The sequence below is a fragment of the Fusarium tjaetaba genome (assembly GCF_013396195.1).
Source record: "Fusarium tjaetaba strain NRRL 66243 chromosome Unknown NRRL66243_c0000072, whole genome shotgun sequence".
NCBI lineage: Eukaryota > Fungi > Ascomycota > Sordariomycetes > Hypocreales > Nectriaceae > Fusarium > Fusarium tjaetaba.
Window position 1 is genome coordinate 46127 of NW_023501268.1, and position 26399 is coordinate 72525.

The window sequence follows — 26399 nt, forward strand, 5'->3', positions numbered from 1 at the left end:
CGGATGGGGAGTGAGGCTGTGACTGGCAGAGACAAGCGCGTAGTGGAGCCGGCGAGGCGTTGCAGGTGACGGGCACGATATTATACCGGAAGAGACCTCTTGGTCTTGGTACAAGGTGACGGGATAGGACACCTGGGCCTTGGCCTGGGCTTGAATTTGGGGCCGTACCCGAAGACACAATCTGGAAGCCAGCTCTAATGATGGGATATTGCGGGACGGAGGGGGTCACGAAACGTAACCCAACCCCGGTCCAAACTCTTTGAACAATGTGCGTGCAAAGCGTCAAGGTTTTGGCGGGGAAGACTAAAGACTAAGGCCCAAATCCAGGAAGATGCCGGAAGACGACAACGACGATAGCAGTGGTCTAGGTGCTCAGGGTGTTCAGTAACGGGGAAAATACATAACCAAAACTACTGGGTAGCAAAAAAACAAAAAAATGGACGAAAGGATCCAATCCTTGGTTGGAGCTCAAGCTGCTGGCCTCGATGTGGATGTGGATGATGCCGTGCGGATAGCGCCTTCGCCCAGTACTTCTGGGCGTATCGAATTGACGTTACCGTGACGGCAAGATACGGTACGGTAGGATCACTGTGTTTCCCCAAGACGGTTGATCTCTTTTCCTTCAGGTGGTGGTGAAGATTGAATGGCAAGCAAGCAGCTGATAGTCACGTTGTTGTTGGTAAAGGGGTAAAAGGGAGGAGACCGTGATGGCAACCATGACTGTACAGTACTGTAACGCAAGGTAGGCAATGTACAAAGTAGGTAAGTGAGTATTTTCCCTCCAGATATTCTTATATACGGGCTTACAGCAAATTCTCCAAATCTCACATGTAACCGCCTCAGAGTTCTAGAGACTGCACAGCTAAATTCACAATAAATCTCCCAGCTCTTTTCCTTACTGCCCGAGTCGTGAGGCTATCTATCGTCTTGTTCGTGATGCATTTTCAGCAAATGTGTCGTCATGATCGCCGGTCCCAGCCCAAGGAAGGGCCCCGAACTAAAATACCACAGCGACACGAGCGAGGCCCGCGATATTCCGGCACAAGAGACTCGGCTGCATTTCAATTACACATTGAATACTTTCTAGACCCCGTTTTGCATGCATGCATGCATATATCTAGGTACGTACATGCTTGCAATGCATGCAGTACTGTCGGCCAATTATACGACTCGCTGTTGACGTCGATGTTGACAACCATATCGAACTGAAATCCCATATGCCTGTATTATCTTGAATGCTTGTACATGTTCTGTGGTCCGGGCCATCTACCGTACATAACCGTGCCCTTGCTGGCTCGTAACTCCTAGCAAGGGCCGGGTCGCAGTTATCATCATATCTCACTATCATCGGGACAGTACGGGGATAGTTATCAATGAGCTCTTCGAAGGTCTCAGGTTGACGAGGTATTCGGACATTGAATTCCTTTAGGTTTCGGGACTAGGAGTGAAGCCTGCAACCCTCGTTGGTCTTCATCGCGAGGGTGCGCCCAATTGGACAAGGGGTTTGTTGGTGCTGGTTTGTCTTTTGGATTGGTACATGCAATACAGATGATGATATTTCCTTACTCGTTCATCTGCCTGCTCGTAGTGGATGGCGAAGGAAAGCTGTACATGTTGTACAGGTGGGTTGGCATTGAAGGCGATTGTTACACCTCATTGGCGATTAATTGTCAAGTACTTTATCTTGGCAAGGGGAGGCAAGAAAACTTAGGGACTCTGACCTAAATGACAAAAAGACTTTGATAGGTTTGGTACATTTCAGCAGACCTTGGGCCAGCTAATTTTGGCACCTTGGCTTGATGTCAGAAGTTTTCTTACTCCCTGGGGCCTGGGCCGCCTGGTAGAAAAAGCCAAGACTGCAAAGCCGGGAAACCAATCTGCATAAAAACCATTGGGTTACGTGCTGTAACGCTTACGCTGACCGGTGCTGTCTCTCTTCCATACATGTCAGCAGACTATGAGATTTGAGGAAAAGACCAAAAACAGATCATGGAGAAACAAGCTCGCCAAGGCTGCCTCTGGGGATGGGAAGCGGTAAGGAGCAAAAGGGGGATAACTCAAGGTGAGCACGCTAGGGCTGAGATCCAGATTGCGGAGAAGAGGGAGGTACCTAGGCAGAAAAGAGCGACAACACCGAGCCTCACCTCAAACCCGTCGGTATACGATGTCTGTGCTGCTGAAACTCGTTGGTCACCAGACAGGAACAAACAGGGAGATTGTGGATACGGCACGGAGAGAAAAGGATCAAGTTAACGCCACGGCTCCGCAGGCGAGAATGGAGAGCATATTGCATGTATCTGGATTCAAGCTGCAAATAAGTGCAAGATTGGTGTATCTCCAGCTGTGGGCTGGCACTGGCATGTGCTTCGAACCCGGAAGAGTCACAATACATGGCAAAGCAGGATACATTGGGTGGCTAATACGTAGGGAGGCTGAAGTTATTGAATGAAAGCATGCCTTGTTTGCTGATGGTGTATCCGTAAGTGAGAATGAACCGGGTTGTAAATGACAGATTCAATATGGTAGCACTTGCACTTGCAATTATTCCTTCCTTCCAAGTTACCCTGGGGTCGCGTCTACCCCGCGATTCACCAATGACAGGTTTTATTGTTTGGGGTCAGGTATTCCCACCGCTGAAAACCCCGAGAGTTGTACCTTGCCCTTATCCCCCCAGAACTTGAATGATCTCCTGCAGGCGCCATCGGGAATCGTCAACTTACACCTGCCTAGCTTCTCTTCCAGCACTGAAGCATTACAGTAGGGAAGGCAGGTTTCTTTTGTCAACCTGCTGATATAAGGGACCTATAATTCGCAACTTAGAGCAGTACCTTGCCTTAAAATACCAGCAGATGAGTCCTCCACTTCACTTCTGTTCTTCGATCACGATCATCGTTTGCGTCTTCTCAATTTCTCAAAGTCTGACCATGTCTTGCGCCTGGCACCAACTAACACACGACATTTAACTGGGACTCTATTTCCGTCACCTCGGATGAATTGTCGGTGTTCGGGTCTGAACAATGTGGAGGCTTCTAGACTCTGGCACTCTCGCTTACCCCTTTCAACACCAGCCTGGGGATACTTTTAGAACAGACTCTGCACATGACTTCAGTTGCCCAGTCAAGATCAGTCATGACTTGAAAAAATTTCGATCTATTGAACTAGAATCCCAGGGCCTGGCTTAGTGACCTGTCTCACTGACCCTTGGACTCGATTCTTCTCCTCTTCGGCTTCGCCCCGCAACTCATCTCGTCGGTCAGTATCAGTTGTCAGGCAAAACAGCAGAAAGTCACGATAATACAAAAAGCTTCCCGTGGGTAGCCTCTACCGGGATCTGGGTGACGTACAGACCAGACCAGAACCTGCATTCCCTGCCTTTCTCCACATGACTCGAATTTTACGATCGGCGACTGTGATTGGCCTCATGCTCACCTTGAATGTACATACACGCCCCTCTGCCGGTTCTCACCTTTTCAAACCGTCTGTCTGAAGATTCCGACATTATCCGAGTGTCCGTTTCTGACCGTTTCTCCGCTCAGAGCCTCCATCTAAATTACGTTTTTGGGGCTGGGCAGCTGGCTGGGGTTCAAGAACTGCGTGGGGAAATGGGGTTGCGGGGGCTATTCTTCTCACAAGAGAAGCACATCACAGTTTAGGGATAATGTCACACCCGGTACGACTATTACATACTCCCGTTGCGGGCGCCTGCCTACCATGTTTCGGCTAACTTCCTGACTATCGTGCTCCGTCTCTCGGCTCCGTCTCCTCCGTATGCCTCCGGTATGCCATGTGTACCACTCTCGCGCACCTTGATTAACAAGCTTGCGATGCAGGTCCCTGTCCATACATACATGCTCAACTTCATGTTATCTTTTGAGATAATAAACTGATACAGGACGTATCGTCGATCACTACTGTGCGTCTGCTGCAGTAAAACTGATATCCCCGTCCGCCCGACCTACAAATTCATGAATTATCAGCGCAGTTCGCGGCTACCTTGATCCTGGGCACTGCATATTGCTTCAGGTTTGATCATGATAATGCAAAATCAGGAACCGCTGTATGGTCTGGCATCGATCAGTATAACCCAACGGTGTTCCGTACACCTCCGTCCTCTCGGCAACCTTCCGAAAGTACTTCCGTAACGAGACCGTTGTGTTACCGGGGCTCACTCACCTTGGAATCAACACGACCTACAGTTTTCTACCGTATCCTGTTGCATCCACCACTCCCCCAACTCCCGATCCGCTGGGCCGCTGCCAGCGCCGTACCGGGATCCGCACCCGCAACCGCAACCGCAATATCTGTTCCCTTCCTTACATGGATATGGATATGCATCATTCTTCTCCATACTCTCATCTCGGAATTCCATTCGGTCACCGCTTCTCAACTCTGGAACAATGATGTAGCGTCCTGTAACGCTTTCTTTGGACCGTCCCGACTTTTCTTCGTGCTCATAGACCTCGCTAACAAACTTCCTCGCTCCAACCCCTCGACCATGATAGCCCATCAACCAAACGCCCGTCCCGTTGCCGTTCACTAACTGACCTCGGAGACCGTCCATCAAAGTCGAGATCCCTGCAATATCTTGCAGCAGGAGACTGGGGTCACGTATCGTGAACTAAGGCCTAGATTGTCAAATTATCGTGACTTCATGCAGATTTCTAAGACGTGTCAAGAGATGACGGCGAAATCTCTCCTCTTGCCGAGCCTGTGCTTTACATGATTCACCGGCTCTGAGTTTTCCTCTAATCATGGGCTGCCTCTCGACTCAGACCTCAGGTGGACGATAACTTCTCGGTTTGTTATTTTCGTCCATCTTCACCTTTTCCCCTACTGTCTCAGTATCATTCATGGTCTTGCCTCAGCTGCTTTGGCCCTCACTGTGTATCGCCGCGTTGAAAGGCTACTATAAGCACACATGCCGTGTTTCCTCTGCCCTTGTATGGACCTCGTTCTTTTCATCTATCAGTTTCAAAGACAGCATTGTTCCCAACATCTGGCTTTCAGCTAGCTCTCCTTCAAAGAATGACATTTATCTTGAACGTGTGAGTCATGCTTTATTTGCTATATCAAGACGCCATCCATACCGCACATGAGCAAGGCAAATAGTGTGTCATGATTCCCTTCATCCTCCTTTTTGTTTTCTCACTTGCTTGTCTATATACACTTCAAGTACGGATGATGTATGGCAGCCATCATAATATCGCCTACTTTCTCTTCTTTCATGTCATCACTCTCGATGTCCCTCTGGCGGGTAACACAAGCGGCCTTCCTATCATCCTATAATTCCGGCACCGTGTTCCTGGCAACCCCGTAACTTCCCCAGCGCCAAGCCGTCGAAACCGTGATGATTTGCGAAGATGATTGTGGTGAATATCCATTACATTTCCCCTGTATTTTTGCTCATGGCGTGACCTTTATCGGTCTCACATAATCGCAACTGTTCGCGGATTGAAAACAATCATCATTCATTTAAGCCTCATTGAAGATGAGCTTCGTAATCTTGCCGATAGCAATGGTTTGTCCCTGTGCGTATATCATGTTAGCAATCTGATATCCGAGTGTTGAGGCACTCCCCGTGACTATTGCCGCCACGCCTTGACGGCAGTGGTCTCTTGGCCATCTGGGGACGAGGCACCCAAAAGTATGGGGCTTAGTAGAATGGGGAATGGGCGTGTTGGGGCTGGGGGTGAATAAAACCTACCTGGTCTCTCAAGGTGAAGCGACCCATCTGGGGATAGTCCTCGAACTTCTCCACGCACACAGCGCCTGCTCCGCCAATCACCTGCATACGGGCGATAATACTGTCGCCCTTCTTGGCGTGCGTAGGGGGGTTCTTGCTCTTGCGGTTTGTTCCCTTTTGAAGCTTGTGTAGAAGGGCTGCGAATGTTACCTCCTCGATGGCGGAGTGGACATGCAGCACGCAGTTGAAACCGGCAGTCAGAATACTCTTGAGCTCCAGGATACGGATCTGGGCCTCAAATTCAGCGACAGTGTGCACCAGTCTCTTTGGCGAGCAGAGCACGAATCCAGGCAAGATATCGTCCTCCTCAATACCCTTGAGCCTTATTCGCACTTGGTCACCACACTGAGCTAGCTGAACCTCGTCTTCCTGCTCGCCGTAGACGGCAGCAGCTTCTACGTTGGTCTTGTTGGGCATCATGATCATGTTCATACCCTTCTTGACAACACCAGCCTCAATCTTTCCTTCCACCATCGTGCCAAGATCACGGTACTTGCCATTGATGGGCAACATGAAAGGGGCGTTGACCTTGCGTTCGAGAGCCTTCATGCTGTCAAGATACTCGAGCAGCGCGGGACCATCCCACCAGGGAGCGACATCCTTGGGGATGCGGGTCTTGATACCCATCATTTGCTGAGCGGCGATAGGTAGGAAGTAAACATCGGTCTTGAGGTTATAGCCAGTGCCCTTGAGGAACTGAGCGAGCTTGGTGGTACACTCTTGGTATCGCTCGTGAGACCACTCCACGGTGGGGTCATCCATCTTGTTAACGGCAACGATGAGTTTGTTGACACCCTGTGTCTTGGCCAGCATGGCGTGCTCACGGGTTTGTCCACCTCTCTCAAATCCTGTCTCGTACTCACCCTTTCGGGCGGAAATAACGAGGATACCAACATCAGCCTGAGAGGCACCTCCAATCATGTTGGGAACATACATCTTGTGGCCGGGGGCATCGAGGATACTGTAACGACGCTTCTCGGTCTCGAAGAAACCACGGCCAACCTCGATGGTCTTTCCTTGTGTTCGCTCCTCCTTGTTCAGATCCATGACCCATGACAGGTACCAAGACTCGCGGCCCAAGTCCTTGGCCTCCCTCTTGTACTTGTCCATGGTTCGCTCGTCGACCATACCGGTAGCATACAAGATCGAGCCACCAAGAGTTGACTTTCCGGCGTCAACGTGTCCCATGAAGATGATGTTGACGTGCTCCTTGCCGTAAATTTCCTTGAGAGTCTCCTGATCGACATCGGCGGCCTGCTCCTTTTCGACGGCATCAACTTCTCGGGCGGCGGCCTTCTTCTCACCAGCGGTGGGACTGTTGCGACCAGAGCCGGGGCTTGGTGAGGTCTTACCAGAGGTCTTAGCGGTGGCAGCCTTACCGGCCTTCTCGCCTGTCTTCTCGATGGCCTTAACGGCTGTGGCCTTCTGACCAGCCTCGGGTTCATCGGTAGGCTCAGCCTTGGGGGGTTCTTCTTGCTTGACGGGAGTAGCAGCGCCGGTACCTGAGATGGAGAGAACCTTCGTCTTGGGCTTGGGACCAGAAGCATCGCCGCTGATGCTGATGACCTTGGGCTTAGAGGCAGTAGCGGCAGCAGGCTGACTGGGTGCAGCAGCGGGAGCATCGGCGGCAGGTCGTTGAGCAATCGTGGGAGCAGCGGGCTGCTGAGGTTGTTGCTGCTGCTGTTGTTGGCCATACTGGGGATAGCCACCACCTGCTGTTTAGTGTTAGTATGTTGTAGTCACGGATCTCGGCGGGTTGTGGATTTTTTTTTGGCGCAAGTGTCATACCATAGCCTTGGTTGTTGTAACCACCGTAACCCTGGTTGTACTGGTTGTAGCCCTGCTGGGCACCGTATTGGGGGTAGTAGCCTTGCTGATAGTATTGCTGTTGCTGCTGCTGCTGGTATTGAGGTGCATATCCTCCATATGCTTGGCCGGGCTGGAATGAAGCAGCACCAGGCTGGAAAGAGGCGATGCCAGGTCGGAAGCCTCCTTGCGCGGGGGCGGGGTTGTTCATGTTGAGCTGCTGCTGAGCCTGCTGAGCGAGGTTCTCATCCTGAGCAGCGGGATCGTCCTCCCAAGAATTAGGTGTCGCCATTTTGATGTGCTTAACGGCGGTGGAATGTGTCGCGTAGTGGGGGGTGGAGGAGGGAGAGTAGGTAAGGTAGAGGAGAGAGGGTTTTGCGATCACTTGTTAAGGTCTGGATGGGGTTGCGGATTTAAAAAGGCCCTAGATATGCAAGCAACCTGTCTGTGGAAAATGGGGCTTGTGTGTTTTCTTTTCGATTATCAAGCGATGAGATTATGCCAAGTTCTTTGAGAATTAGGGGAGGAAGATAAATAAATTCTAACCCTTAGCCCGGCAGAGATATCAAGTTTGGTCTGTAAAAGATGGAGTTTTAGGCACCAAAGTCGCCCAACAACTTATGTTGATTCTGTGAATACCCTTAGGTTCCTTGTGTTTTGCTTGGTGGGGGGAGGCAAAGAACCAGTGCAGGCAGCCTAGGGGAGGAAAGAAAACTCAGGACCTTGACCCTAAATGATAAAATTCTTTAGGTAAATTTAGCCTAAGCTTAGGGCACTTTTTGCTTAGTTTATTTTGACACCTTATATCAAGGTTCGGTGTTTTCTTGCCCCCTGAGGGCAGCCTAGGTTTAGACTGCGAAAATTGTTGCCCCGCTATGGGTATCATGACGCAGGACCACCTGTCCTGGCAGGGTACGACCTTTATTCTTAGGTACGTAGTGACGAAAAGACTTGGGCAACTTAGGCCAAGCTTAGGGGACATCTTTGCCTCGTTATTTTGGCATGCTCTTCTACAGTCTCATGTTTTCTTGCAGGGCCTGGAACCTCTTGCACCGTATGCCCTGAGGGTAAGGTAGTTCAGGGGATAATACTGTGCGTGCTCATCAACTCACACGTACATCTATGGGGACGGAACAGGCAGAAACAAGTGTTTAATGTTAGGAGCAACTCGAGGCATTAGCCAGGACATATTACAATGCGTTTGTGTACTCAGTTTCAGCCTTATGACTGTCCTTTGACTCATCTCATCATCTGAGTGAGTTCAAGCCCAATGACGGACTGGCTAGACTGGGTATCGACACCAGCCACAAGCAAGGGCTGCACGTGCCATACATCCATACCTCACAACGAGTGGCATGGTCTTGAACCTCGCACTGTACAGGTTGCCCCTCTATACTCAGTGTAAGTGCCCGAAACCTACACCGTCTAGACCGTCTACCTTCCCCAAGCTACCTACTAGGTAGTACCTAGTCTATGCGTTGGCGGTCAATTAGGTTACGTGCAGTGAATAATGCTGCCAACGAGCTACGGCCACCAATCCAATGCGACATGGAACTCTCATAAGGGGACGTGCAATCTTTTGTTTGTCTAGGTACCTATTATCTCGACCTAAAACCCTTCTCTTCTATCAAACATTTCTACCGGTGCTTCTAAGCATGATACAGTATTCGATAAAGGCGAGTCACCTACGTCCTGGTCATGGATGAGTTCCTCGCAACAGTTGGCGTTCAAGCCATGAGATATGCCATTCGCTCCGGTATCGCCTTGACATCGTCGTATGCCGTCGGTCAATGTTCGAAACTACTCAAGTCAGTTGAAGACAAGGCTGTCCATGCCGAACTCAAATCGTTAAGAAACTTGCTCGATAGCAAAATAAAGGTGCGTCATAAGGCATAGGGCTACCTGTTCGTTATTCGTTACTCCGGGGTACCCAAGGTAGTGTGCTTGAGACCTAACCTATCACCATCGCAGATCATCTCACCAGCCATAGACTTGATCGAGTTCAAGTAAGCACCCCATTCGCTCATCAACTTAACATTTGACAACTAGTTGGAGCTATTTCTCCTAGTCCGGTTCTAACACTCCCAACTAGGTCAGGTCGTGGAAATGTATTTCTCGAATCAGCAACTCCCCTTGCGAAATCATTGCATAAGGACATTGTCTCGCTGGGCCGTCGCATAGAGTCAGCAACTACTATCTGTTCAAACTCAAGTAGTAACAATGCCCAGACACGTTCACCGTCTGCTAGCCATGACAGCCTGCTGGCTATCATCACCGCCATAAAGGGTCTGCTGGACCGAATCGATCGTGAGATCCCGCTACTACAGTTGGCCATTACTGCTTCTGGGGAGAGTCTTTCCACATCTCTACCCGCCGGCATATCACCGTCCAGACTGCTGCAGGCCAGCACACTGCTCACCGTCGGCGACACACAGTTCGCACAAGATCCAAATAGACCAGTCCAGATTGGTCCAGTCTTTACTCTATCGCTCTACATGCTCTTTCTCGGACATGCATCCACACTGACGCCACACCCCACATCTCAAGCTGCAGACACCTCGGCCTCTACTAATGGTCACTGTTCAGAAACGTCAAACATCAGGACTGGGTACGGGTTGGGGGATGGGGAGCGGAAGCCACTGTGGCAGGAAGTATTACACAAGGCGCGAGTTCGTATCTGCAGAACCCGCAAGGACTTCTACTTTGATAGTAAGCGAGGCTACTGTGCAAATCCGCTGAAAGACCACGATTTTCCCCTTCCAGCTCCTGAATCGAGCGGTGGGGGGGAATACGCATACCACCTGGAGGTTATCGAAGACCTTGACGACGGTCGACTCCACGATGACGAGCATAATATTCAGCCATACGACGACATTTCTCGAGCAGGCATTCGCGAATCCATTCCTGTACATCAGTTGTCCAAGATGTTTTACACAGATACAGGCAGGATTTTGAACATCGGTTCCGCCACTGACAGCGAGCAAAGGCCAGTCTTGCTTTTGAAACGAGACACTCAAGCTCTGCCGGCCCACCAGGAAACCGATGGCGTCGGTGGGTTTCTCCAAGGACTCGAGGATGATGACAAGAGCGAGACATCAATTTCGGCGAGTGATGAGGACGATCAAGCCGAGATCGACAGGCAACTTCTAGAGGGTCTCGGACGCCCAGTACTGGAAGACTGCAATGTCGTGCCGGTAAGCGAGGATTTCTTCAAATGGAAATTCCCGTCACATCTCGATCCAGAGTGGATGGCCCTCGAGGTGTACGAGGAAGATGACGAAGATGATATCGGAGAAGAAGACGATACCGACTCGGTGGGTTCGGCGAGGCTCGAGCTGCCAAAGTATGTGACATCAAAGCCGGGTACGCCTCGTGATAGGAGATCTTTAGACTCGAATGTCGTCGATCAAATCAAGAGACTATCTTTGAACAGCCCTGATAGACTGGGCTCTCTGCAAGCAGTCACAGCAGCCGAGACAGAGAACTTTGTCGCCCGTTCGCCATTTGGGGCGATCACGACATCTCTATCTCTAATGGAGATGCTGGTACGACTGGCTAGTCTCCAGGAGTTTCAGCAGACATCTCATCTGTCTATTCCTGACCACATACTCACTTTCTTCCTGGAGGAGACTTCAACCACAGGGCTAATTGGCGAAACGCAGTGGAGGGCTCGGAGCGAAGCAAAGCGTCGTATGGGATTTGATCCTTATACCGATGTGCCAACGAAGTAGTTAACAATTTCTACAGAAATGTGATAACTGCATGCAATCTGACTCGGAACAGCTGTTATTAGTGCAAGGCTTTGTGATATTCCATCGTGATATCAACCATTCACTTACTGCAAGGATATTGAGATGGCTTACCTTGTTATAAGTTTTGATCATCCATACTCTGAGTAATTAGATCACTTGTATACATATAATACGTACGATGTGTTGACATAAGTCAGTTTCTAGCTATGATGGTCTAAGGGGACAGGGGGACTATTCATTTGTTAGCGCGCAAGGAGTTGATGGAAGGGGTGCTTAGAGGTTGACAACGAAACATGATGATACAACGAGAAACATTGAGCGTTTCTGCATTTGGTTTTACGACCTCCTCATAGTATTATTCACTTATATATATTTCATCCAACCGAGCTACCTGAAGTCTTTTTGATTCCCTGAACCTATGCTGTGAATATTTTTGCTTGCAAATAACTTACCCTATGGTGACGACATCTTTTGAGTGACATAGGTAACACTTACGGTGACCAAGTTTCACGTCTTACCGATCAAAGACACAACTCCTGCATCTACTCCCAACTAACAACAAGTGAACCATTCAATTGGATAGAGAACAGAGCATTTCCTCATAGAAAATGGCTCCTCTCGTTCCTCGGTTCCATCTCTTTGAGATTGACGATCAGACTTGGTACGTACTTGGACACCAAGCTCCACCAGCTCTACCTTGGGTAGAGCTTCGTCAACCCCAATATCCAACCAAGCTCTACTCTGGAGCTTCAACTGCCCGAGCCTGGAACAAGCTGCTTCAGGATACTAGACCGACATGCAATTGCGATACCAGCGTCAAGAGTACTAATAAGGAATCAGGTTTCCCGCCTTTCTTCGTGCTCGCGTCCAAGATGGCCTTACACGCGCCTGGCTCTCCAACACGCCTCTCCAGTCCCAATCTCCCGCGAGTCTCAGCGCCCAAGTCCTGATCAAGCAGCTCAACAAGTCTCTACCCGACTATACTTACATCGATTTCTGTGCTGGCGGTGGTGGACCCACGCCCTCGATAGCTCGCACCGTCAACGCGCACCTTCAGTCTCAGGGATCGGATCCTGTTCGCTTTATCCTTACGGACTTGCACCCAAATGTCGAGGCCTGGGAACAGGTTGCCCAGAAGAACCCGCTGCTGACCTATGAACGCAACTCTGTCGATGCGTCGTCTGCTCCGGAGTATCTTGTCAAGCGGGAAGATGGAACGAAGCCTTTCAGGCTCTTCAACCTGGCGTTTCACCACTTTGACGACGACCTGGCCAAGGATATCTTGCGAGATACTGTCGAGACGAGCGAGGGACTAGCCATATTCGAACTACAAGATCGCTCCTTTGCAAGCGTGTTGGCGGTTACGTTCTTAGGTATTGGCGCATTCTTTAGTGCTCCGTTCTTCGCGCTCAAGTGGCGATCACCTGCAACATTCATCTTCTCGTGCTTGATCCCTATTCTACCGTTCGTTCTCATGTTTGATGGATACATCTCAGCGCTGCGGACAAGAACGCCTGAAGAAGTTGAGGCATTGTTGCGGTCTTGTGGTGCAGACACGAGCAAATGGGAGGTCAAGAGCGGTAGTGAGATGCACCTCTGGCCGTGCGGATATCTCAATTGGGTCATCTGTAGACCTGCACGTAAAGGCTAATGTTACATATTCCATCATCGATAATGTACAACGAAGTTTGCGACACCGCTATAGATGTGGTTACATCATCGGAACCACCAGTTGGCTGAGCAGTTTACTTCTCCATCCCATCCCACGCTCTTGACAGAATGCCAATAGCCTGCAGGGATGAACATAGAGTCACCAGGCTCCAGCACAACCTCAAAAAGCCCTGCTGGTGCTTCATCATCGCCCCAAACAGCATCATGCAGCTTTTCCCGTTCCTCGCCCTGCATCATGTCCTCCGTTCGCAACCGACCATTGTCTGTCTTTGCCATCTTAGCTTGTATTTCGCCGAATAATGCCTGTCCCGCCTTTGGTAGCATGAGCCTGAGAACCTTGTCCCCGGAAAGCTGGCAGAAGAAGTTGGGGTTTGGATCTCTGTGTAGAGGTGTGTATGTCGGCACTAGGCCGAGCCATATGCTGGTGCCATATATGTCTCCCTTTCCAACAAGTTTGAGGATTTTTGGCGTGGGAAGGTCATCTTGGAGGTCCTTGGGGAGATCCTCTATGGGGCACTGAGCAATATAGAGTGATATTCGCGGGAGCCTCATACTCAGCAAGACTTTGTTGAAGTGGTAGATCTTATTGAAAAGACGGAGAGGCGCAGTGAATCGATAGAAGTCCCTGTTCGCTATGTTGTTGACGGTTTCGTCGACGACACCGTCAACCACAGCCTCCTGATTGAAACAGTTGTCCCAGCTCCTCACAATGGCATCATCGTGGACATCTCGGTCAAGAGAATCCCGAAACATGACGAGACTGTCCTTCTGTTTCTGAGACGGCGCGTATATCTCATAAGTGACCACGGGATTGCGAAAGCGCCGGAAGTGGCGTGATAGAGGCTGCCGTGGAGTTTTTGTGTTGGCTGTGTGATATGGCTCTTCCTCGTCCATAAACCAGTTCTCCAACGCAGGTAGATTGGCAGCCGGTGAACCCTGGTCTTTGGCAAAGACGACAGGCTTCTCGAGTTCAAATGATCGCGTGCGAAATGCTTCAGTGGTGGTATATTCCTCGGCTACTGCTACCAGTCTTGGAATTCCCTTTCTTGATATCCCCTTTCTTGGTGATATTGTCTGACTGAAATATCGGCATAAAGGGAACGTTTTTGATATATGCCGACTCCATGGTGAGAAGGTAGATAGAACTTTGCTCATGATTTCTCTATTATCGATGGGAAGAGGTTCTTTTGTGATGAGTTAGTAATGAGATGAGCTTGTCATAGTATCCAATGTAATTTTTGTAGTTCCATTTGAGAATAGATCGACGTTATGCCCTGCATTCATCTAATGCATTGGTTGTGTTGGGTCACACTTTTACCACCGTCTATCTACGAATCTTGAATATGAAAGGCGAGATCTATGCATCGGAGACGGCAAAACCCTGTCCCGAAGCAGGTACCGTTAGATAGAAGTGGAAACCGAATCTTTCTATTTCTGTTGCACCAAAACTCTTTGTCCTGGCGCAATCGACGAAAGAGGAAATTTCTTTTCAGTTATACAATCCAAGCTTCATTGCCACGAGTATCTCTTTATAGTACATTATCAAAAATTGCACATATTTTTCGGTGCATTAACCAACTACTGCTGTTGTTTCTGGTGAAATCACATACCTCACCTACTACTACCTAGGTACGGATCCCGCAATACCTAGCGTGCACATCCCTACCAACACCGATCGACTTTAGCGTAGCGCGTGCATGCCCTCCACTGTAGGTTAGGTCAGGTTTAGGTGCTTTGTGCCCGTGGCTCGCGATATCTGCGCCCCTCAAAATACTCACCAACATCCATCACCCCGCCTCGAGGTAGCTTTGCATACAGCTATCATATCGATACCGCGCCCTCCAGCACAGCCCTTCAGCGCCCTCGCAACACACTATAATTTTTCTCGCCTCTCCATTGCGATTCGCTTTACACCACGCCGCTGCCGAGCGCAATCCCTTGGCCCAGCCTTGTCAACTGGTACCCGTTCCGTTGCCCCTCGACAACAAAAGAGACGACCACGATAGCGACACCATGTCGACCTCTTCGGGCGTCCCCGAGTCCTGGATATCCAGTTTCTGCTCTCTTCTCGGCCATGAATACTTTGCCGAAGTCTCGGAGGAGTTCATCGAGGATGACTTCAACCTGACTGGTCTGCAGTCCCAGGTTGCCATGTACAAGGAAGCATTGGAGGTACGTTTATCTTTGTCTGCAGGCGCGTCGACGTTTGCAGTTTTCTCTCTCTCAAAGGACCCAGAATTGCTAACGTTGTACCCCTGTCTCACAGATGATCCTGGATGTGGAACCAGAGGACGACGAGGAAGAGGAAGAGGAGGAAGAGGAAGAGGACGAGAACGAGTCAGACCCAGAACGCTTGACTAGAGCAGCCAGCGAGCGGAGGCATCACCGCATGGCCAGCGACTTGTCCGTCATCGAATCCTCTGCCGAGATGCTGTACGGCCTCATCCACCAACGCTTTATCTGCTCCAGGGCCGGCATCCAGCAGATGAGTGAAAAGTACGAACTAGGCCATTTTGGCTGCTGCCCCAGGACAAACTGTGACCAAGCTCGCACTCTGCCTGTCGGCCTCTCCGATATCCCCGGCGAGGACACGGTCAAGCTCTTCTGCCCTTCATGTTTAGACGTTTACGTCCCACCCAACAGCCGTTTCCAAACTGTTGACGGCGCCTTCTTTGGTCGTACTTTCGGCTCTCTCTTTCTCCTTACTTTCCCAGAATATGACCTTACTAAGCGCGGTATCGAAGTGCTGTCATCCACCAGCTCTCGTGTTAACGAAGGCGATGGTCTCATCAACGGCATGTACGCAAAGAATATTGGCCCCGGTCTAGGTCGTGAGCGTATATACGAGCCTCGCATTTATGGTTTCCGCGTTTCTGAGAGAGCCCGCTCTGGCCCCAGGATGCAGTGGCTGCGTGAACGCCCCTCAGATATTAACGAGCTCGACGAAGCCCGTCTCTATGCAGAACAGAACCCTGACTCGGAGGATGACGACGAGAACAGCGGTCAAGCTGGTGTGAATGGCAGAGTTATGGTTCGTCGACGCCCTCCTGGAAACGCTCGCCTTCGCCAGAGGCAGAACAACAATGGTAGCCCCATGGCTCTGTCCACTAATGGAGCTGAATCCGAGTTGTAGAGGGACGGGCGCATACGGTCTCATATATGTCCCTTGGCGACTCCAGACCTGGTAGATGTTAGGACTGTCAATGAAAGATTCCAAACTTTTCTTACAGCGGGAAATTTCGGCATCAGACTACCTGGATATTTGGCAAAAAAAAAAAAAATGCCTATTGACTGCATCATGGAAACAAGGCATAGACGCACTGGAGACGCTTTAGGAAGGGCTAAGCATGATGGTGTCACGGGGTGGGAGGAAGGGTACCATTGGGATTTTGCTTTGCAGGATTAATGCATAGACGGCGTTGAACGTTTGATAGGTAGGCTATGGAAAATACACATCAAATGCACATTTATGACATCTCTAAGGAACCAATCAATACATGACTTGAGGAACTTGATGATATGTATTCTTAAGCTTAGCACATTATTCCTTGTTGACATCTCATCAGGGGCTATGTGGTGCTCACTCGCCCGTTCAACCTATCTAAGTTATGATGTGTTTTCCTTCATAGGCATTAGGCATGAGTTCTATGGATAGACATATACATGCTGTTACTCCTGATGCCTTTTCCCCTTGTCCTCTTCCAACCACTACCAAGTCGCCAGACCTGCGGCGTGGTGTGTATTCCCTCCTCATGTGGCCATAACCCTCGCAGGATAGCCATGCTAGAAATTCCTTCCTCGCCATAGGCTCGCTCAATGCTCTTGTTTTTGCAGAGCAGAAGCAGAGATCGACCGAAAAACAAGTAATAAAATAAAAACCTTTCCTATCACCAAACACCCCGTCCTTGAACCCATGCTATCGTATACATCATGGTCCTCATCTCTCATCCGTTCTATGCCAACAAAAGGGAAGAATCAAACAAAAAACAAAACAAACACAAACTGGTAGACTGCCAGCGATTATAAGTGTCTTCTTCGTACAAGAACTTTCTGCTTGCACGGAAAGGACAGCCTGCGACATCAAACAGCGTTGCGATGGTGAAGCGTACTTCAACGCCTGAAAGCTCCTAACGCCTTGTTGCCCATTTCCATTCCCATCATATCTATCGTGTACAGTGCGTGTATCCCGTGGGCTAAAACCGTTGAAGCAAAAGAGAAAAGCGAGGATGAAGCTAAGGAGAGAGAGAGAAAAAAAAACAATAAAACGAAACTAGTAGCCACGATCAAATGGCATCTGAGGGTGTGTTTATCGAAGATGTCCAAAGACCCGAGAGAAACTGCTCGTCTTTTCGAGGAGACCCCGTCGTATGTGACAGAAGATGGGGAAAAGCTCTAAGTCGCCCTGGAGCTGTCGTCGGCGAAGGATTTGTTTGTTGGTGCAACAGTATTGGCGTTTCAAGTGCTGGGTGCAGGTTCAGTAGCATCGCCCTCAGCCTTAGCTTCCTCGGCAGCTACTGTGTTACCTATATCTTTATCTTTGGCATCAGGTTCGGCCTTGGGTGTCGTCTCGTCGCTAGTCACTGAACCACCAAGCAGGGCCCTTGGAAGAAACCAACCTCCACGTTCCCACTGACCTGGTTCGTATAGACAAGACTTGCGAACCTCCTCATCAGAAATACCGGCAAGCAAAGTGTTGAGACGTTTGAAATCGATCGGCTTTAGGATCCAGCCATCAAAGCCGGCATCGACGTAGGTCTGCTTCTCGCGCTCAACGAGAGAAGCCGAAACCGCGAAAATCGGTATGCGATAATTTGAATTTGCCAATGACGAATGACCTTGATGCTCCGCGGATGCCTCCATTGACCTGATCATCTTCGTACTTGTGAGTCCATCTACAATTGGCATCTTATTCATGTTAGCAACGTCAATTATATGAGAAGACCTAGATAGAACGACTTACTTGCATATCCATCAAAACCACGTCAAACTCCTTTGATCGTTCGCGATAAGCTGCAGCACAGTCTTCGCCGTTGACAGTATGGTGCACGCCATGGCCGACTCGCTCCAAACGCTTTCTCAAGATCTTCATGTTGATTGGGTCGTCTTCGGCCACAAGGACCTCCAGATGTTGTGTCTCAGTCATCTGAGTTCCTCCGCTTGTGACGCTCTCTGTTGCGGCCTTTGTCACCGGGCGATCGTTTCCCTTCATCTCAAAAAGGACACGGGAATGCTCGCTGGGTTGTGGTCTTTGAGGCACGTCGCTGTACTCGTCCGGAATCTTGACAGCTCGAATCGGAGTTTTTGAGTCCACCACACCTGCGCTTCCAGGCTCGCTATGTGGTTTGCTCGCCACAGGGCTCCGGGGAGGACTCGCAGATCGGCCACTGAGGCTAACAGCGCCGCGGGACGTGGGCCGCATGGAGCTTCCTCCTGAAGTCACACTACCAGGAAGAGGATACTCACCGCCTTCCCTTTCGTTCAAAGACAGGGGGGTCGAGATCGCATCAATGAGTCGATCGGCGTCACTTTGGTGGCTGCCATGGCTACTTCTGCTTTTTTGGCTTGCTCGGCTTCCTTTCATTGATGCATCGCCTCCTTCAACAGCTGAAGTCATGGAGCTACCTCTGTCAACGAGTGTAATCTCTCCCTCTGGGGCAGCTGTCATAGAGAGTGGGGCAGATGTTGCAGTGTTGGCAGACTCTGCACTGTTTGTCGACTTGTTTGTCGGACCACTCGTAGGGACGTCTTCATTTCCATGTGAGCTTGGACACTCGTTGGGCAGGAGGAATGGAAGCTGAACCACGAATCTTGAGCCTTGGCCAACCTCCGACTTTAGGCGAAGCTGTCCATCCATGTTTCGAACAATGCGGGCAACAACAGCAAGGCCGAGTCCCAATGTTCGCATTTCGCGAGGCATCTCCTCCAGCTTCGTGCCCGACATAGGCGCTTCCTCTGAGCTGACCTGTTCAAGGTCACGGAACAAGGTGTCCAATTGGCTGGCACTCATGCCAATACCAGAATCCTCTATTACAAAATCCACCACTGCATGTCGATCTTTGACTTCTGACACAAAAACTTCCACCTTGACGTGGCCGCTGTGCGTATGGGCCACCGCGTTCGCAGTGACATTGGATAGTGCTTGGCGAATTCGTCGTTCATCGCCATGTACAAATTGCGGAAGCCCAGGATGCTGAACAACGGTGTAATGAATGCCCTTTCGTTTAGCATCATTCAGGAATGGGCCTGTCGCTTCTCTAATACAGCTGGCAAGATCAAAAACCTCATCCTTGACCAAGTTCTGTCCTTCCTCAGTCTTGGTCAAGTCTAACAAGTCGTTGATGACATAGATCAAAGACTTAGAGGCAGAATGAGATCTCGCCAGGTTCTCTCGGGTTTCTTGGTCGAGGCTACCCTCCAGGGCTATTTCCAGGTAGTTGATAATGGCATTAAGAGGTGTCCGGACCTCATGGGCAGAATTAGCAAGCAACAACCGGGTTAGCTTGCTGTTTTGAAGAGCCATTTCCTTTTGCCTCCAGACCTCAATGAATTTACCGTACACGAGACAGAGCACGGCTGCGGTCTCGACCTGTTCTTCATTCCATTCTCGGCATTTGCCGACAACAGTTTCGTTCCAGGTCTTGAAGCTCTTTCTTGGTTCCAAGTAGCCGGCAGTGCCCTCTCGAACAAACTTTTCGTAGGGATTGCCGGCCCACTTGACTTCTTTAATCTGACCCTTCCGGAAGAAGACGATGAAGTCGTTGCCACCAACGCTGAGGGGTACATAGAGTAGACCGGCTACGACTTGGAAACCAGGTGGATACCGTAGGTCGGGGAAGTCTTCTTTGACGTCCTGCGATGCAACGACAGAGGTAAGTTGTCGCATTCGTAGGTATTCCAGCATCGCGAGGGCTTCCTGGCTTTGTTCGACAAGACCCATGATTTTGGTCTCGCCCTTGATAGATAGTAGTCCAAAATCGGCATCGAACAGCTTCAAAAGATCCTCCGAAGAAGCAATAATGTATCCAGAGGGATTTTTGTCTGTAGGTGCAGTGTTGATCAGCTTGCGAGCCTGTAGCCGCGACGCATAAGATAGTCTCTCGATATTCCTGCACGCGGTGTCCCCAACAAGGCGACACATCTTCCGAATTGGAAAAGACACTCGCATGCCGTGATTCCCATATGAGTGGCAAGAAATAAGGCCCCATAGCTCGTTGAAAGCATTAATTGATATCGACATGGACGATCTCACTGCCATGTTTTTGAGATATTTGATATGGATAGGGGACATGGCTCGCAAGTAGGAATGGCTCATGTCCAGAGGAACGTCCAGGTCTTCCTTAGTCCTGCAAACTATTCTGGAGGTGTCTTGGTCCCGATCATAAAGCAATCTGACCTTGTTGAGTTTGTATAGATCGCGAGCTTGTCGTGGAATGTCTGATGCGGGAAAGTGGAGGCCTTTGTACAAGTCTCTTGTCATTGATGTGTCGACAAGTTCTGTTACAACCTTGCCGTTGAAGGAGGAGTCGAACTGGTAGATCATGACACGGTGGAAGCCAGTCAATTCTTTGACTATGCCCACGAGGATCTTCAGAAACGCTTCCAAATTAGGAGCTGAGGAGAGCTGCTCTTGAACCTGTGACATGATATCAAAGACTTGCATGGCACCTTGCTCACCCCGCCTCTTTCTCGCACTCCTCAATATTCTCAATGGTTTGCTGAGGACCTCTGTGCTGTCTTCGATTTCTTCCAGTGTCGGATTTGACTGAAGGGTGTCGTGTGGGGTATCAGGCGTCAATTCATCAACTGGTCGTAGAGGATATTCAGCATCATCGTCTAGCTCGAACTCGCAGATGATTAAATCAGGATGTGCCGGGTTTATATGAATAGCACACCAGAGTTTTGTGGTTTTGCGCTTAGGAGACCGAATCGACAAACTAAAAACTTCAGGCCCGTTAACGGCTGGATCCGCATCTTCATCACGAATGAAATCGATGTGGTCAAGAAGATTATCCTGCTGTTCCTCCGTCAAGATGTCTAAGAAGTTTTTGAGTTGAAATAGTTGCTTGGGAGTGTAGCCCAGCATTCGCTCAGAGTTTTCGCTAATGTATCGAGCGACGAAGCAGCCATCGTTCTCCTCACGGAGCGCAACGAGAGCGCCGAATGTTTGAATCGCGCCAGGAGTATGGATCGGTTCATCTTCGCAGCGCTGTAGGACACCATCGCGACCTGTGATAACTGCGTGGCCATCGTCTGTCACAACGTGGGTGAAGCGAGAGGTGACAAGGGGGACGTCAGCGCTCGATTGTCCCGCAGAAGACACATCGGCCTCGTGTCCAGAGGGTGCAGCTGCAGGTACGCTGTGACCCATTGGTCCGGATTCTTCTGTTTCTGTGTCATTGTCGGAAGTGGAGATATCGAGCTGAAGTGGCGTGGTACTGCTTCCATGGCGGTTTGCGTCTAGTTGAATACTAGACATTGGACCGCTCATGGTGTTCTTCCTCCGCATAAGGGCATCGATGCGCTCACTATGGGCCCGTGAATGGTAATTAGCTGGGACGGTGTCTGACCGTCTCAGATCTGGCCCCGTGTCAGCTCGAGGAGCACCTGGGACATGGACAGGAATGCTTCGACCATCGCGCTCAGGCAAAGTCGGGAAATAATCCTCACTGGCAATCTTACTAGAGTTGGGGTCGACGCTTATGACGGATCGTATGGGAAAGACTCGATCACCAGAAATATCTGAAGCAGCAGAGTGATATCCCAATTGCTTGTCTGAGCCAACACTCCACGGAGAAAACGGCGGATCCGAGTTTGCAATACTATTATGCTCGCTAGGAGCAGCAGATGAGGCAGCCCGAGTTGTGCGTGTTGGAGTTGCGTCGGAAGGACTTGTTCGCGAGTTTGGCAAATCTTGGCCCATGGGCCTGAATGTCGATGAAGATGCTGTCGAAGACTGAGGTGGAGGAGGGTAAGTATAGGTTGGAGGAGACGTAGACGAGGGGTCGTGTTCCTGCTCCTGTTGTTCCTGCTCTGGCTGCCCTTGCTGCTCAGGCTGAGCTTGGTTGACGTTCTGGTCGTCCTTCTCGCGAGGCGCATCCATGGCGATGCTGTCTGATCGCTAACCTAACAGTTGCGAAGCGGATGCTGAAGGATGAAAGCCGAGAGGCAAAAGAGGGTGGGAAGAGAATGCTCGAGGGAGAGGTGAGGTCGGTCCTATAAAGTAGCGTCGCGCATTCCCGTTATAACCGATATCGTAAAATATTAGGGTGACAGCCTAGGATGATCTCCTGAGACCGAACGATTGGGGTAGCCCAGGTGAAGTGAAAAATCGTCCGTGGTGTTGTCGTGATCGTGGTTGATAGGTTGTTTGCCAGAAGGAGCAGCACGGGAGCTACATGCACAATGGTAGAGTGAGGTAGGGTAGCGTTGATGGGAGGAGCAAGATCCAAGTGGAAGTGACGAGGCTCCCATCCAATTCGATGTCAAACAAGGGTTCAGACTTAGAACTGCCCACGAAAGAACGGACAGACCAGACAAGCCGTATGAAACGAAACGGAGCTATCACGGTAGACAGATAGAAAATAGGCGTGATAATGGCAAAGGGCTGCGATGGCGTATCCCAATGCGGAAGGAGTGACGAAGGCTCTGAATGTTCAGGCGTTTGATTTATCGATTGATACGTAATACCAGTCTAAATGACGAGGTAGGGAAAATCGAGAATGAGGCGAGGCGAAATTCAAGGGCGAGGAGAATATTAATTTGCCAGCCCGAGGTGGCAGCTTTTGGACAAAAGGTGCTTGTAGGTTGTTGGTTGATTGTGTGGAGGTGGCGAGTTTCGATGCAGCACAGCACAGCACAGTACAGTGTGACCCCTCACTATTGACACCTGCCGGAGAAGAGCCAGCCCGGGCAGTCCAGTGGCCAGACCAGTGGCCACAGCGCTGAGGATCAAGTGGGAATGGACGCCCCCATGGCAGCACAGGGCATGAAGGCAAGGTCAAGCCTCAAGGACAGCCCGCCCACCTCAGGACTTCCAATGGGTCCCTACCAACCTATGGCTTGCTCATCTGCCTCACTAGCTCCGTCGATCTTGTCCATTTTCCCACTCTCGCTCAGCGAAACACCGCTTTGCATTGCCAAGACTATTCAGAATCCCATTTTTATCCCTTGAAAATCCCATTATATCCGCCATCCCAGGCTCAGGCCCAGCCAGGCCCTGGTTCAGGTCTAGGCCTTCAGGTGCCCACTCAGGCCCACGATGCACTTCAGATGCACTTTTCACGATTGAGCTGGGGTCAGCTCGTAGTAGATACCTTCTTCCATTGCCTTCCTTCTCAGGTAGTTGTCTATTGTACACAAATCAGCTCTCGCCATTGTTGAAATGGTCTCGTGGTGAAGAATTTGGTGCTTTCGATGACCCCAAGACCTTTCGAACCCGAAACAACCCTCCACCACGAAGCCATAGATTCCAGCAGCCAGGGAGGCACCGTACAGTGTCACTATGCGGAAACGAGCTTTTCACAGCACTCTCGCTCTTACGATTAGTTATGCTCTCCCCTCTATGAGACCAGCGGCCACTTGAAGAAACATGCCCCGCCATCAAGCAAGGGTTCTACCATCGCGACTACGGTACAGTAGTTTGGCTCCAGTCTTCAAAGATTGCCCCATGACCTTTTCGACGGGGCTTTTGGCTCAGTTTGGGCTTACTGATCATCGTTTTTGATCACTTCGTGTCCACAGCCTTGCTTTGATTCTTCTGCAGGCTTCTCAGGTACAGCGAAGCGAGATCGGCAAGTGTCCAGAGAACCCTATTGACTCAACGCAAAAATACGGAGCACACAACTCTGAGATAAGTCCCTTACTCTCGTCATGCCAAAGGCCGTACACGTACTCTTATGTAGCATCATAGCATCATAGGCTGGTCTTTCACGGGAGATAACCAACCTCGAAACCCGTGCGCTAGTTTGAAAGCACACTACCATACTCCGTACTCTGTACCGCAGTTGTCATTGTTCAACAGTACCTATGAGCTAGGAGTTGCCCGAGATGCGGCGTTTCATTCGCTTTGACGGGGATCGAGGACTCTAGAGCTGACCGTTACATGTTGCCGTCTTCAGTAACAGCTGGCATAAACCGCTCCTTTCCCCCTGACAGCCGCATCAAATCAGATACATATCATCCGCCTTTAAAAATGCTGATGGCATTCCCAGATCGTGAAACACGGATTACAAACAGACCAGCCAGACCGCTCAACAACGCACCATGTCGTGAATCGGCGATCAGGACGGCCTAGGCCTTTCCAGGACTTACCAGTCAACCCGTAGGTGCTTTGCTAGCTTGAAGAATGGTCCCAGGAAGCAATTGGACCCCTCATCTGTTTCTGTGCGAGGTCCTGGTACAGGGCACGATAGTGCATGGCGCTTCCTGACCCTTACCCGTCTGCCACTCTCTCATCTCTCTCTCAAGGCTAGGGGTACTTCGATAATCAGGTGAGAGAGGCAAAGTTTACGAACCCCTCGCCGATCTTTGTTGCAGGGGTCCTGAACATATCGTGCACACTACGGAGGAAACAACCGCAATTCAGTAACCTCAAACACCACTGGTGCAATGGCAGCCAAGTTCGGCATTTGTGCCACAAGCTACAATGCGACATGGCGGACATGCAATATCTGAAGGGTCGTTCATCCATGTCGGATCTGGATGGGCTTCTCAGCCCTGACGTCTTACACAGTGGGTGCGCCACATACGATCGTGACATCATTCGAGCCGGTGCATCCTCTCCGGATTTAGGGACGTGCATGGATAGTTTGGCAAATCAGAACTCGTGAAGCAATTTAGGATCATGGCAATCATCTCGTTGAACGCAGATCTCATCGTTTCAGCCACAGGTGGCGTTGCAACCCTTGATCCACTTGGTTTATTAATCCGTCATTTCAGGTTCCGCCAAGGTACATACAGTCCAACTGCTTTCAACTTCAACTTCAAAGGGGACTGGTTATTTTCTTGGAGAGCAAATGACTTGTCCGAGGAACCAAGTTTGACAGAATTCGCATTGTTCCTCGGAGCTACAAATATCTCATCTCCACTGGGAAAATATGTCCTTGGCTCCCTCACGTAACACAACCTCAGAACCTATCACATTTCTATCCAGTACATTCAGTTGCCGTGGCTGTAGGCCGTAGAGAAATCTCTTTACCATGTGGGTCATTTGACAATGGATGGTCCTTGATGACATCTCAGGCGGTTGACACTGACATTCGGGGATTTCTCGTGTCCGCGTTACCGCCTGTCTACGAGATCCCTTTTCTGGTCATTTTCATTTCACTAACTACCATCAGTTTAGGCCGCATGCATGTAGGAGCCCACAGCCAAGGCCAAACACCGTTCCGGAGGTGCTCCGAAGGGTAACGCCTAATAGGAACGGGCATCCGTTCGATATGAGGGGCAGCAAGACCCGATTCTGAACAACACGCGGGACTTCAAAGACTGGACGAGAGACTGGCTTGATCTATATCCACAAAATAAATTCTTCTGCTTGGCTTTGCAAAGCTCAAATCAACAAGTAACATTCGTGCTAGAAGGCCAGATTCTCAGACTAGGTCAGCAAACTGCCTTTATCCCTATATCAGATCTCGAGAGGCTCCCACCTGACCCCTGCTCATGAGGTAACCATCTCAGGCCGGGTCATAGAGACGCCAGAATAAGCTCCCCGACGCTAAGACAGTGCGAGAGCATGCAGATGTTCTATTGGATGGAAGGCTCTCGCCGTTAAAGTCTGGGCAGAGGCTAAGAGCCTCTCAAGTGTTGAATAGAACATTGGCTCATTGACTACCCCTATGCATATATATACTATGCTGGGCGATTAACGAACTCAAATACCGTTGTGAAGACCCTGAATCTACAAAAGCTTAAACCGCTTAGTCGTTGTGACTATGATTATAAACCTCTAGGTAGGTACCTAATCAACGGCTTAACCCCGCATGAAATTTGGAGAACGCTCAACGACACACAAAGCTACTATCAAAATCACCAAGATTTTGCGTTAGGCTTCTGGATGAATAAGTAGCCTGATATCTACAGAAGTTGCCAGTTGCCTCTTGAATGGAGCTTTTTTTACTTCTACTCAAGTAAACCACTTGATCCGTTGCCTCGGTTTTGGTATATATATATGAGGCTCTCGACTATAGTACTATGAGGTCGAATTTGTATCAAGCTTTGGCTATATTCCTATCCCATGACGTGTTGTGTGGTCAATGAATATCCTTGACCTTGCATTTAGTAGAAGACAAAGACCATAAGCTGCAGAAGTTCAATAGTATGAACGTTTTGGCCATCATTCGACAGCCGTTCATGTTCCTTGTCAATACGATTCTCAACTTACCCTGTATTCGTGGGCCAACTGAACGAATTCTCTTATACCCTTGGGG

The 26399-nt window shown here is 50.0% G+C and overlaps 6 protein-coding genes across 6 annotated transcripts; 3 read left to right on the forward strand and 3 right to left on the reverse strand.

Annotated features, from left to right (window-relative positions):
• Positions 1-5472: 5472 nt before the first annotated feature.
• On the reverse strand, positions 5473-7841 carry FTJAE_3859 (SUP35-eukaryotic peptide chain release factor GTP-binding subunit; the record flags this gene model as incomplete). The annotated part of the gene is made up of 3 exons (XM_037350202.1): positions 5473-5526; positions 5705-7458; positions 7532-7841. 3 exons carry the CDS (start codon positions 7839-7841, stop codon positions 5473-5475), a joined length of 2118 nt encoding a protein of 705 aa, XP_037209025.1.
• Positions 7842-9247: 1406 nt separating this feature from the next.
• Positions 9248-11280, forward strand: FTJAE_3860 (Ran-specific GTPase-activating 30; the record flags this gene model as incomplete). Its single annotated transcript, XM_037350204.1, has 3 exons — positions 9248-9427; positions 9521-9555; positions 9642-11280. The coding sequence occupies 3 exons, from the start codon at positions 9248-9250 to the stop codon at positions 11278-11280; spliced, it is 1854 nt and encodes a 617-aa protein (XP_037209026.1).
• Positions 11281-11909: 629 nt separating this feature from the next.
• Positions 11910-12952, forward strand: FTJAE_3861 (uncharacterized protein; the record flags this gene model as incomplete). The annotated part of the gene is made up of 2 exons (XM_037350205.1): positions 11910-11962; positions 12142-12952. 2 exons carry the CDS (start codon positions 11910-11912, stop codon positions 12950-12952), a joined length of 864 nt encoding a protein of 287 aa, XP_037209027.1.
• A 65-nt stretch (positions 12953-13017) lies between these two features.
• FTJAE_3862 (uncharacterized protein) lies at positions 13018-14127 on the reverse strand (the record flags this gene model as incomplete). The annotated part of the gene is made up of 1 exon (XM_037350206.1): positions 13018-14127. The coding sequence occupies one exon, from the start codon at positions 14125-14127 to the stop codon at positions 13018-13020; it is 1110 nt and encodes a 369-aa protein (XP_037209028.1).
• Positions 14128-14985: 858 nt separating this feature from the next.
• On the forward strand, positions 14986-16105 carry FTJAE_3863 (casein kinase II subunit beta-1; the record flags this gene model as incomplete). The annotated part of the gene is made up of 2 exons (XM_037350207.1): positions 14986-15144; positions 15239-16105. 2 exons carry the CDS (start codon positions 14986-14988, stop codon positions 16103-16105), a joined length of 1026 nt encoding a protein of 341 aa, XP_037209029.1.
• Positions 16106-17427: 1322 nt separating this feature from the next.
• FTJAE_3864 (cyanobacterial phytochrome B) lies at positions 17428-22072 on the reverse strand (the record flags this gene model as incomplete). Its single annotated transcript, XM_037350208.1, has 2 exons — positions 17428-17877; positions 17933-22072. 2 exons carry the CDS (start codon positions 22070-22072, stop codon positions 17428-17430), a joined length of 4590 nt encoding a protein of 1529 aa, XP_037209030.1.
• Positions 22073-26399: the final 4327 nt, after the last annotated feature.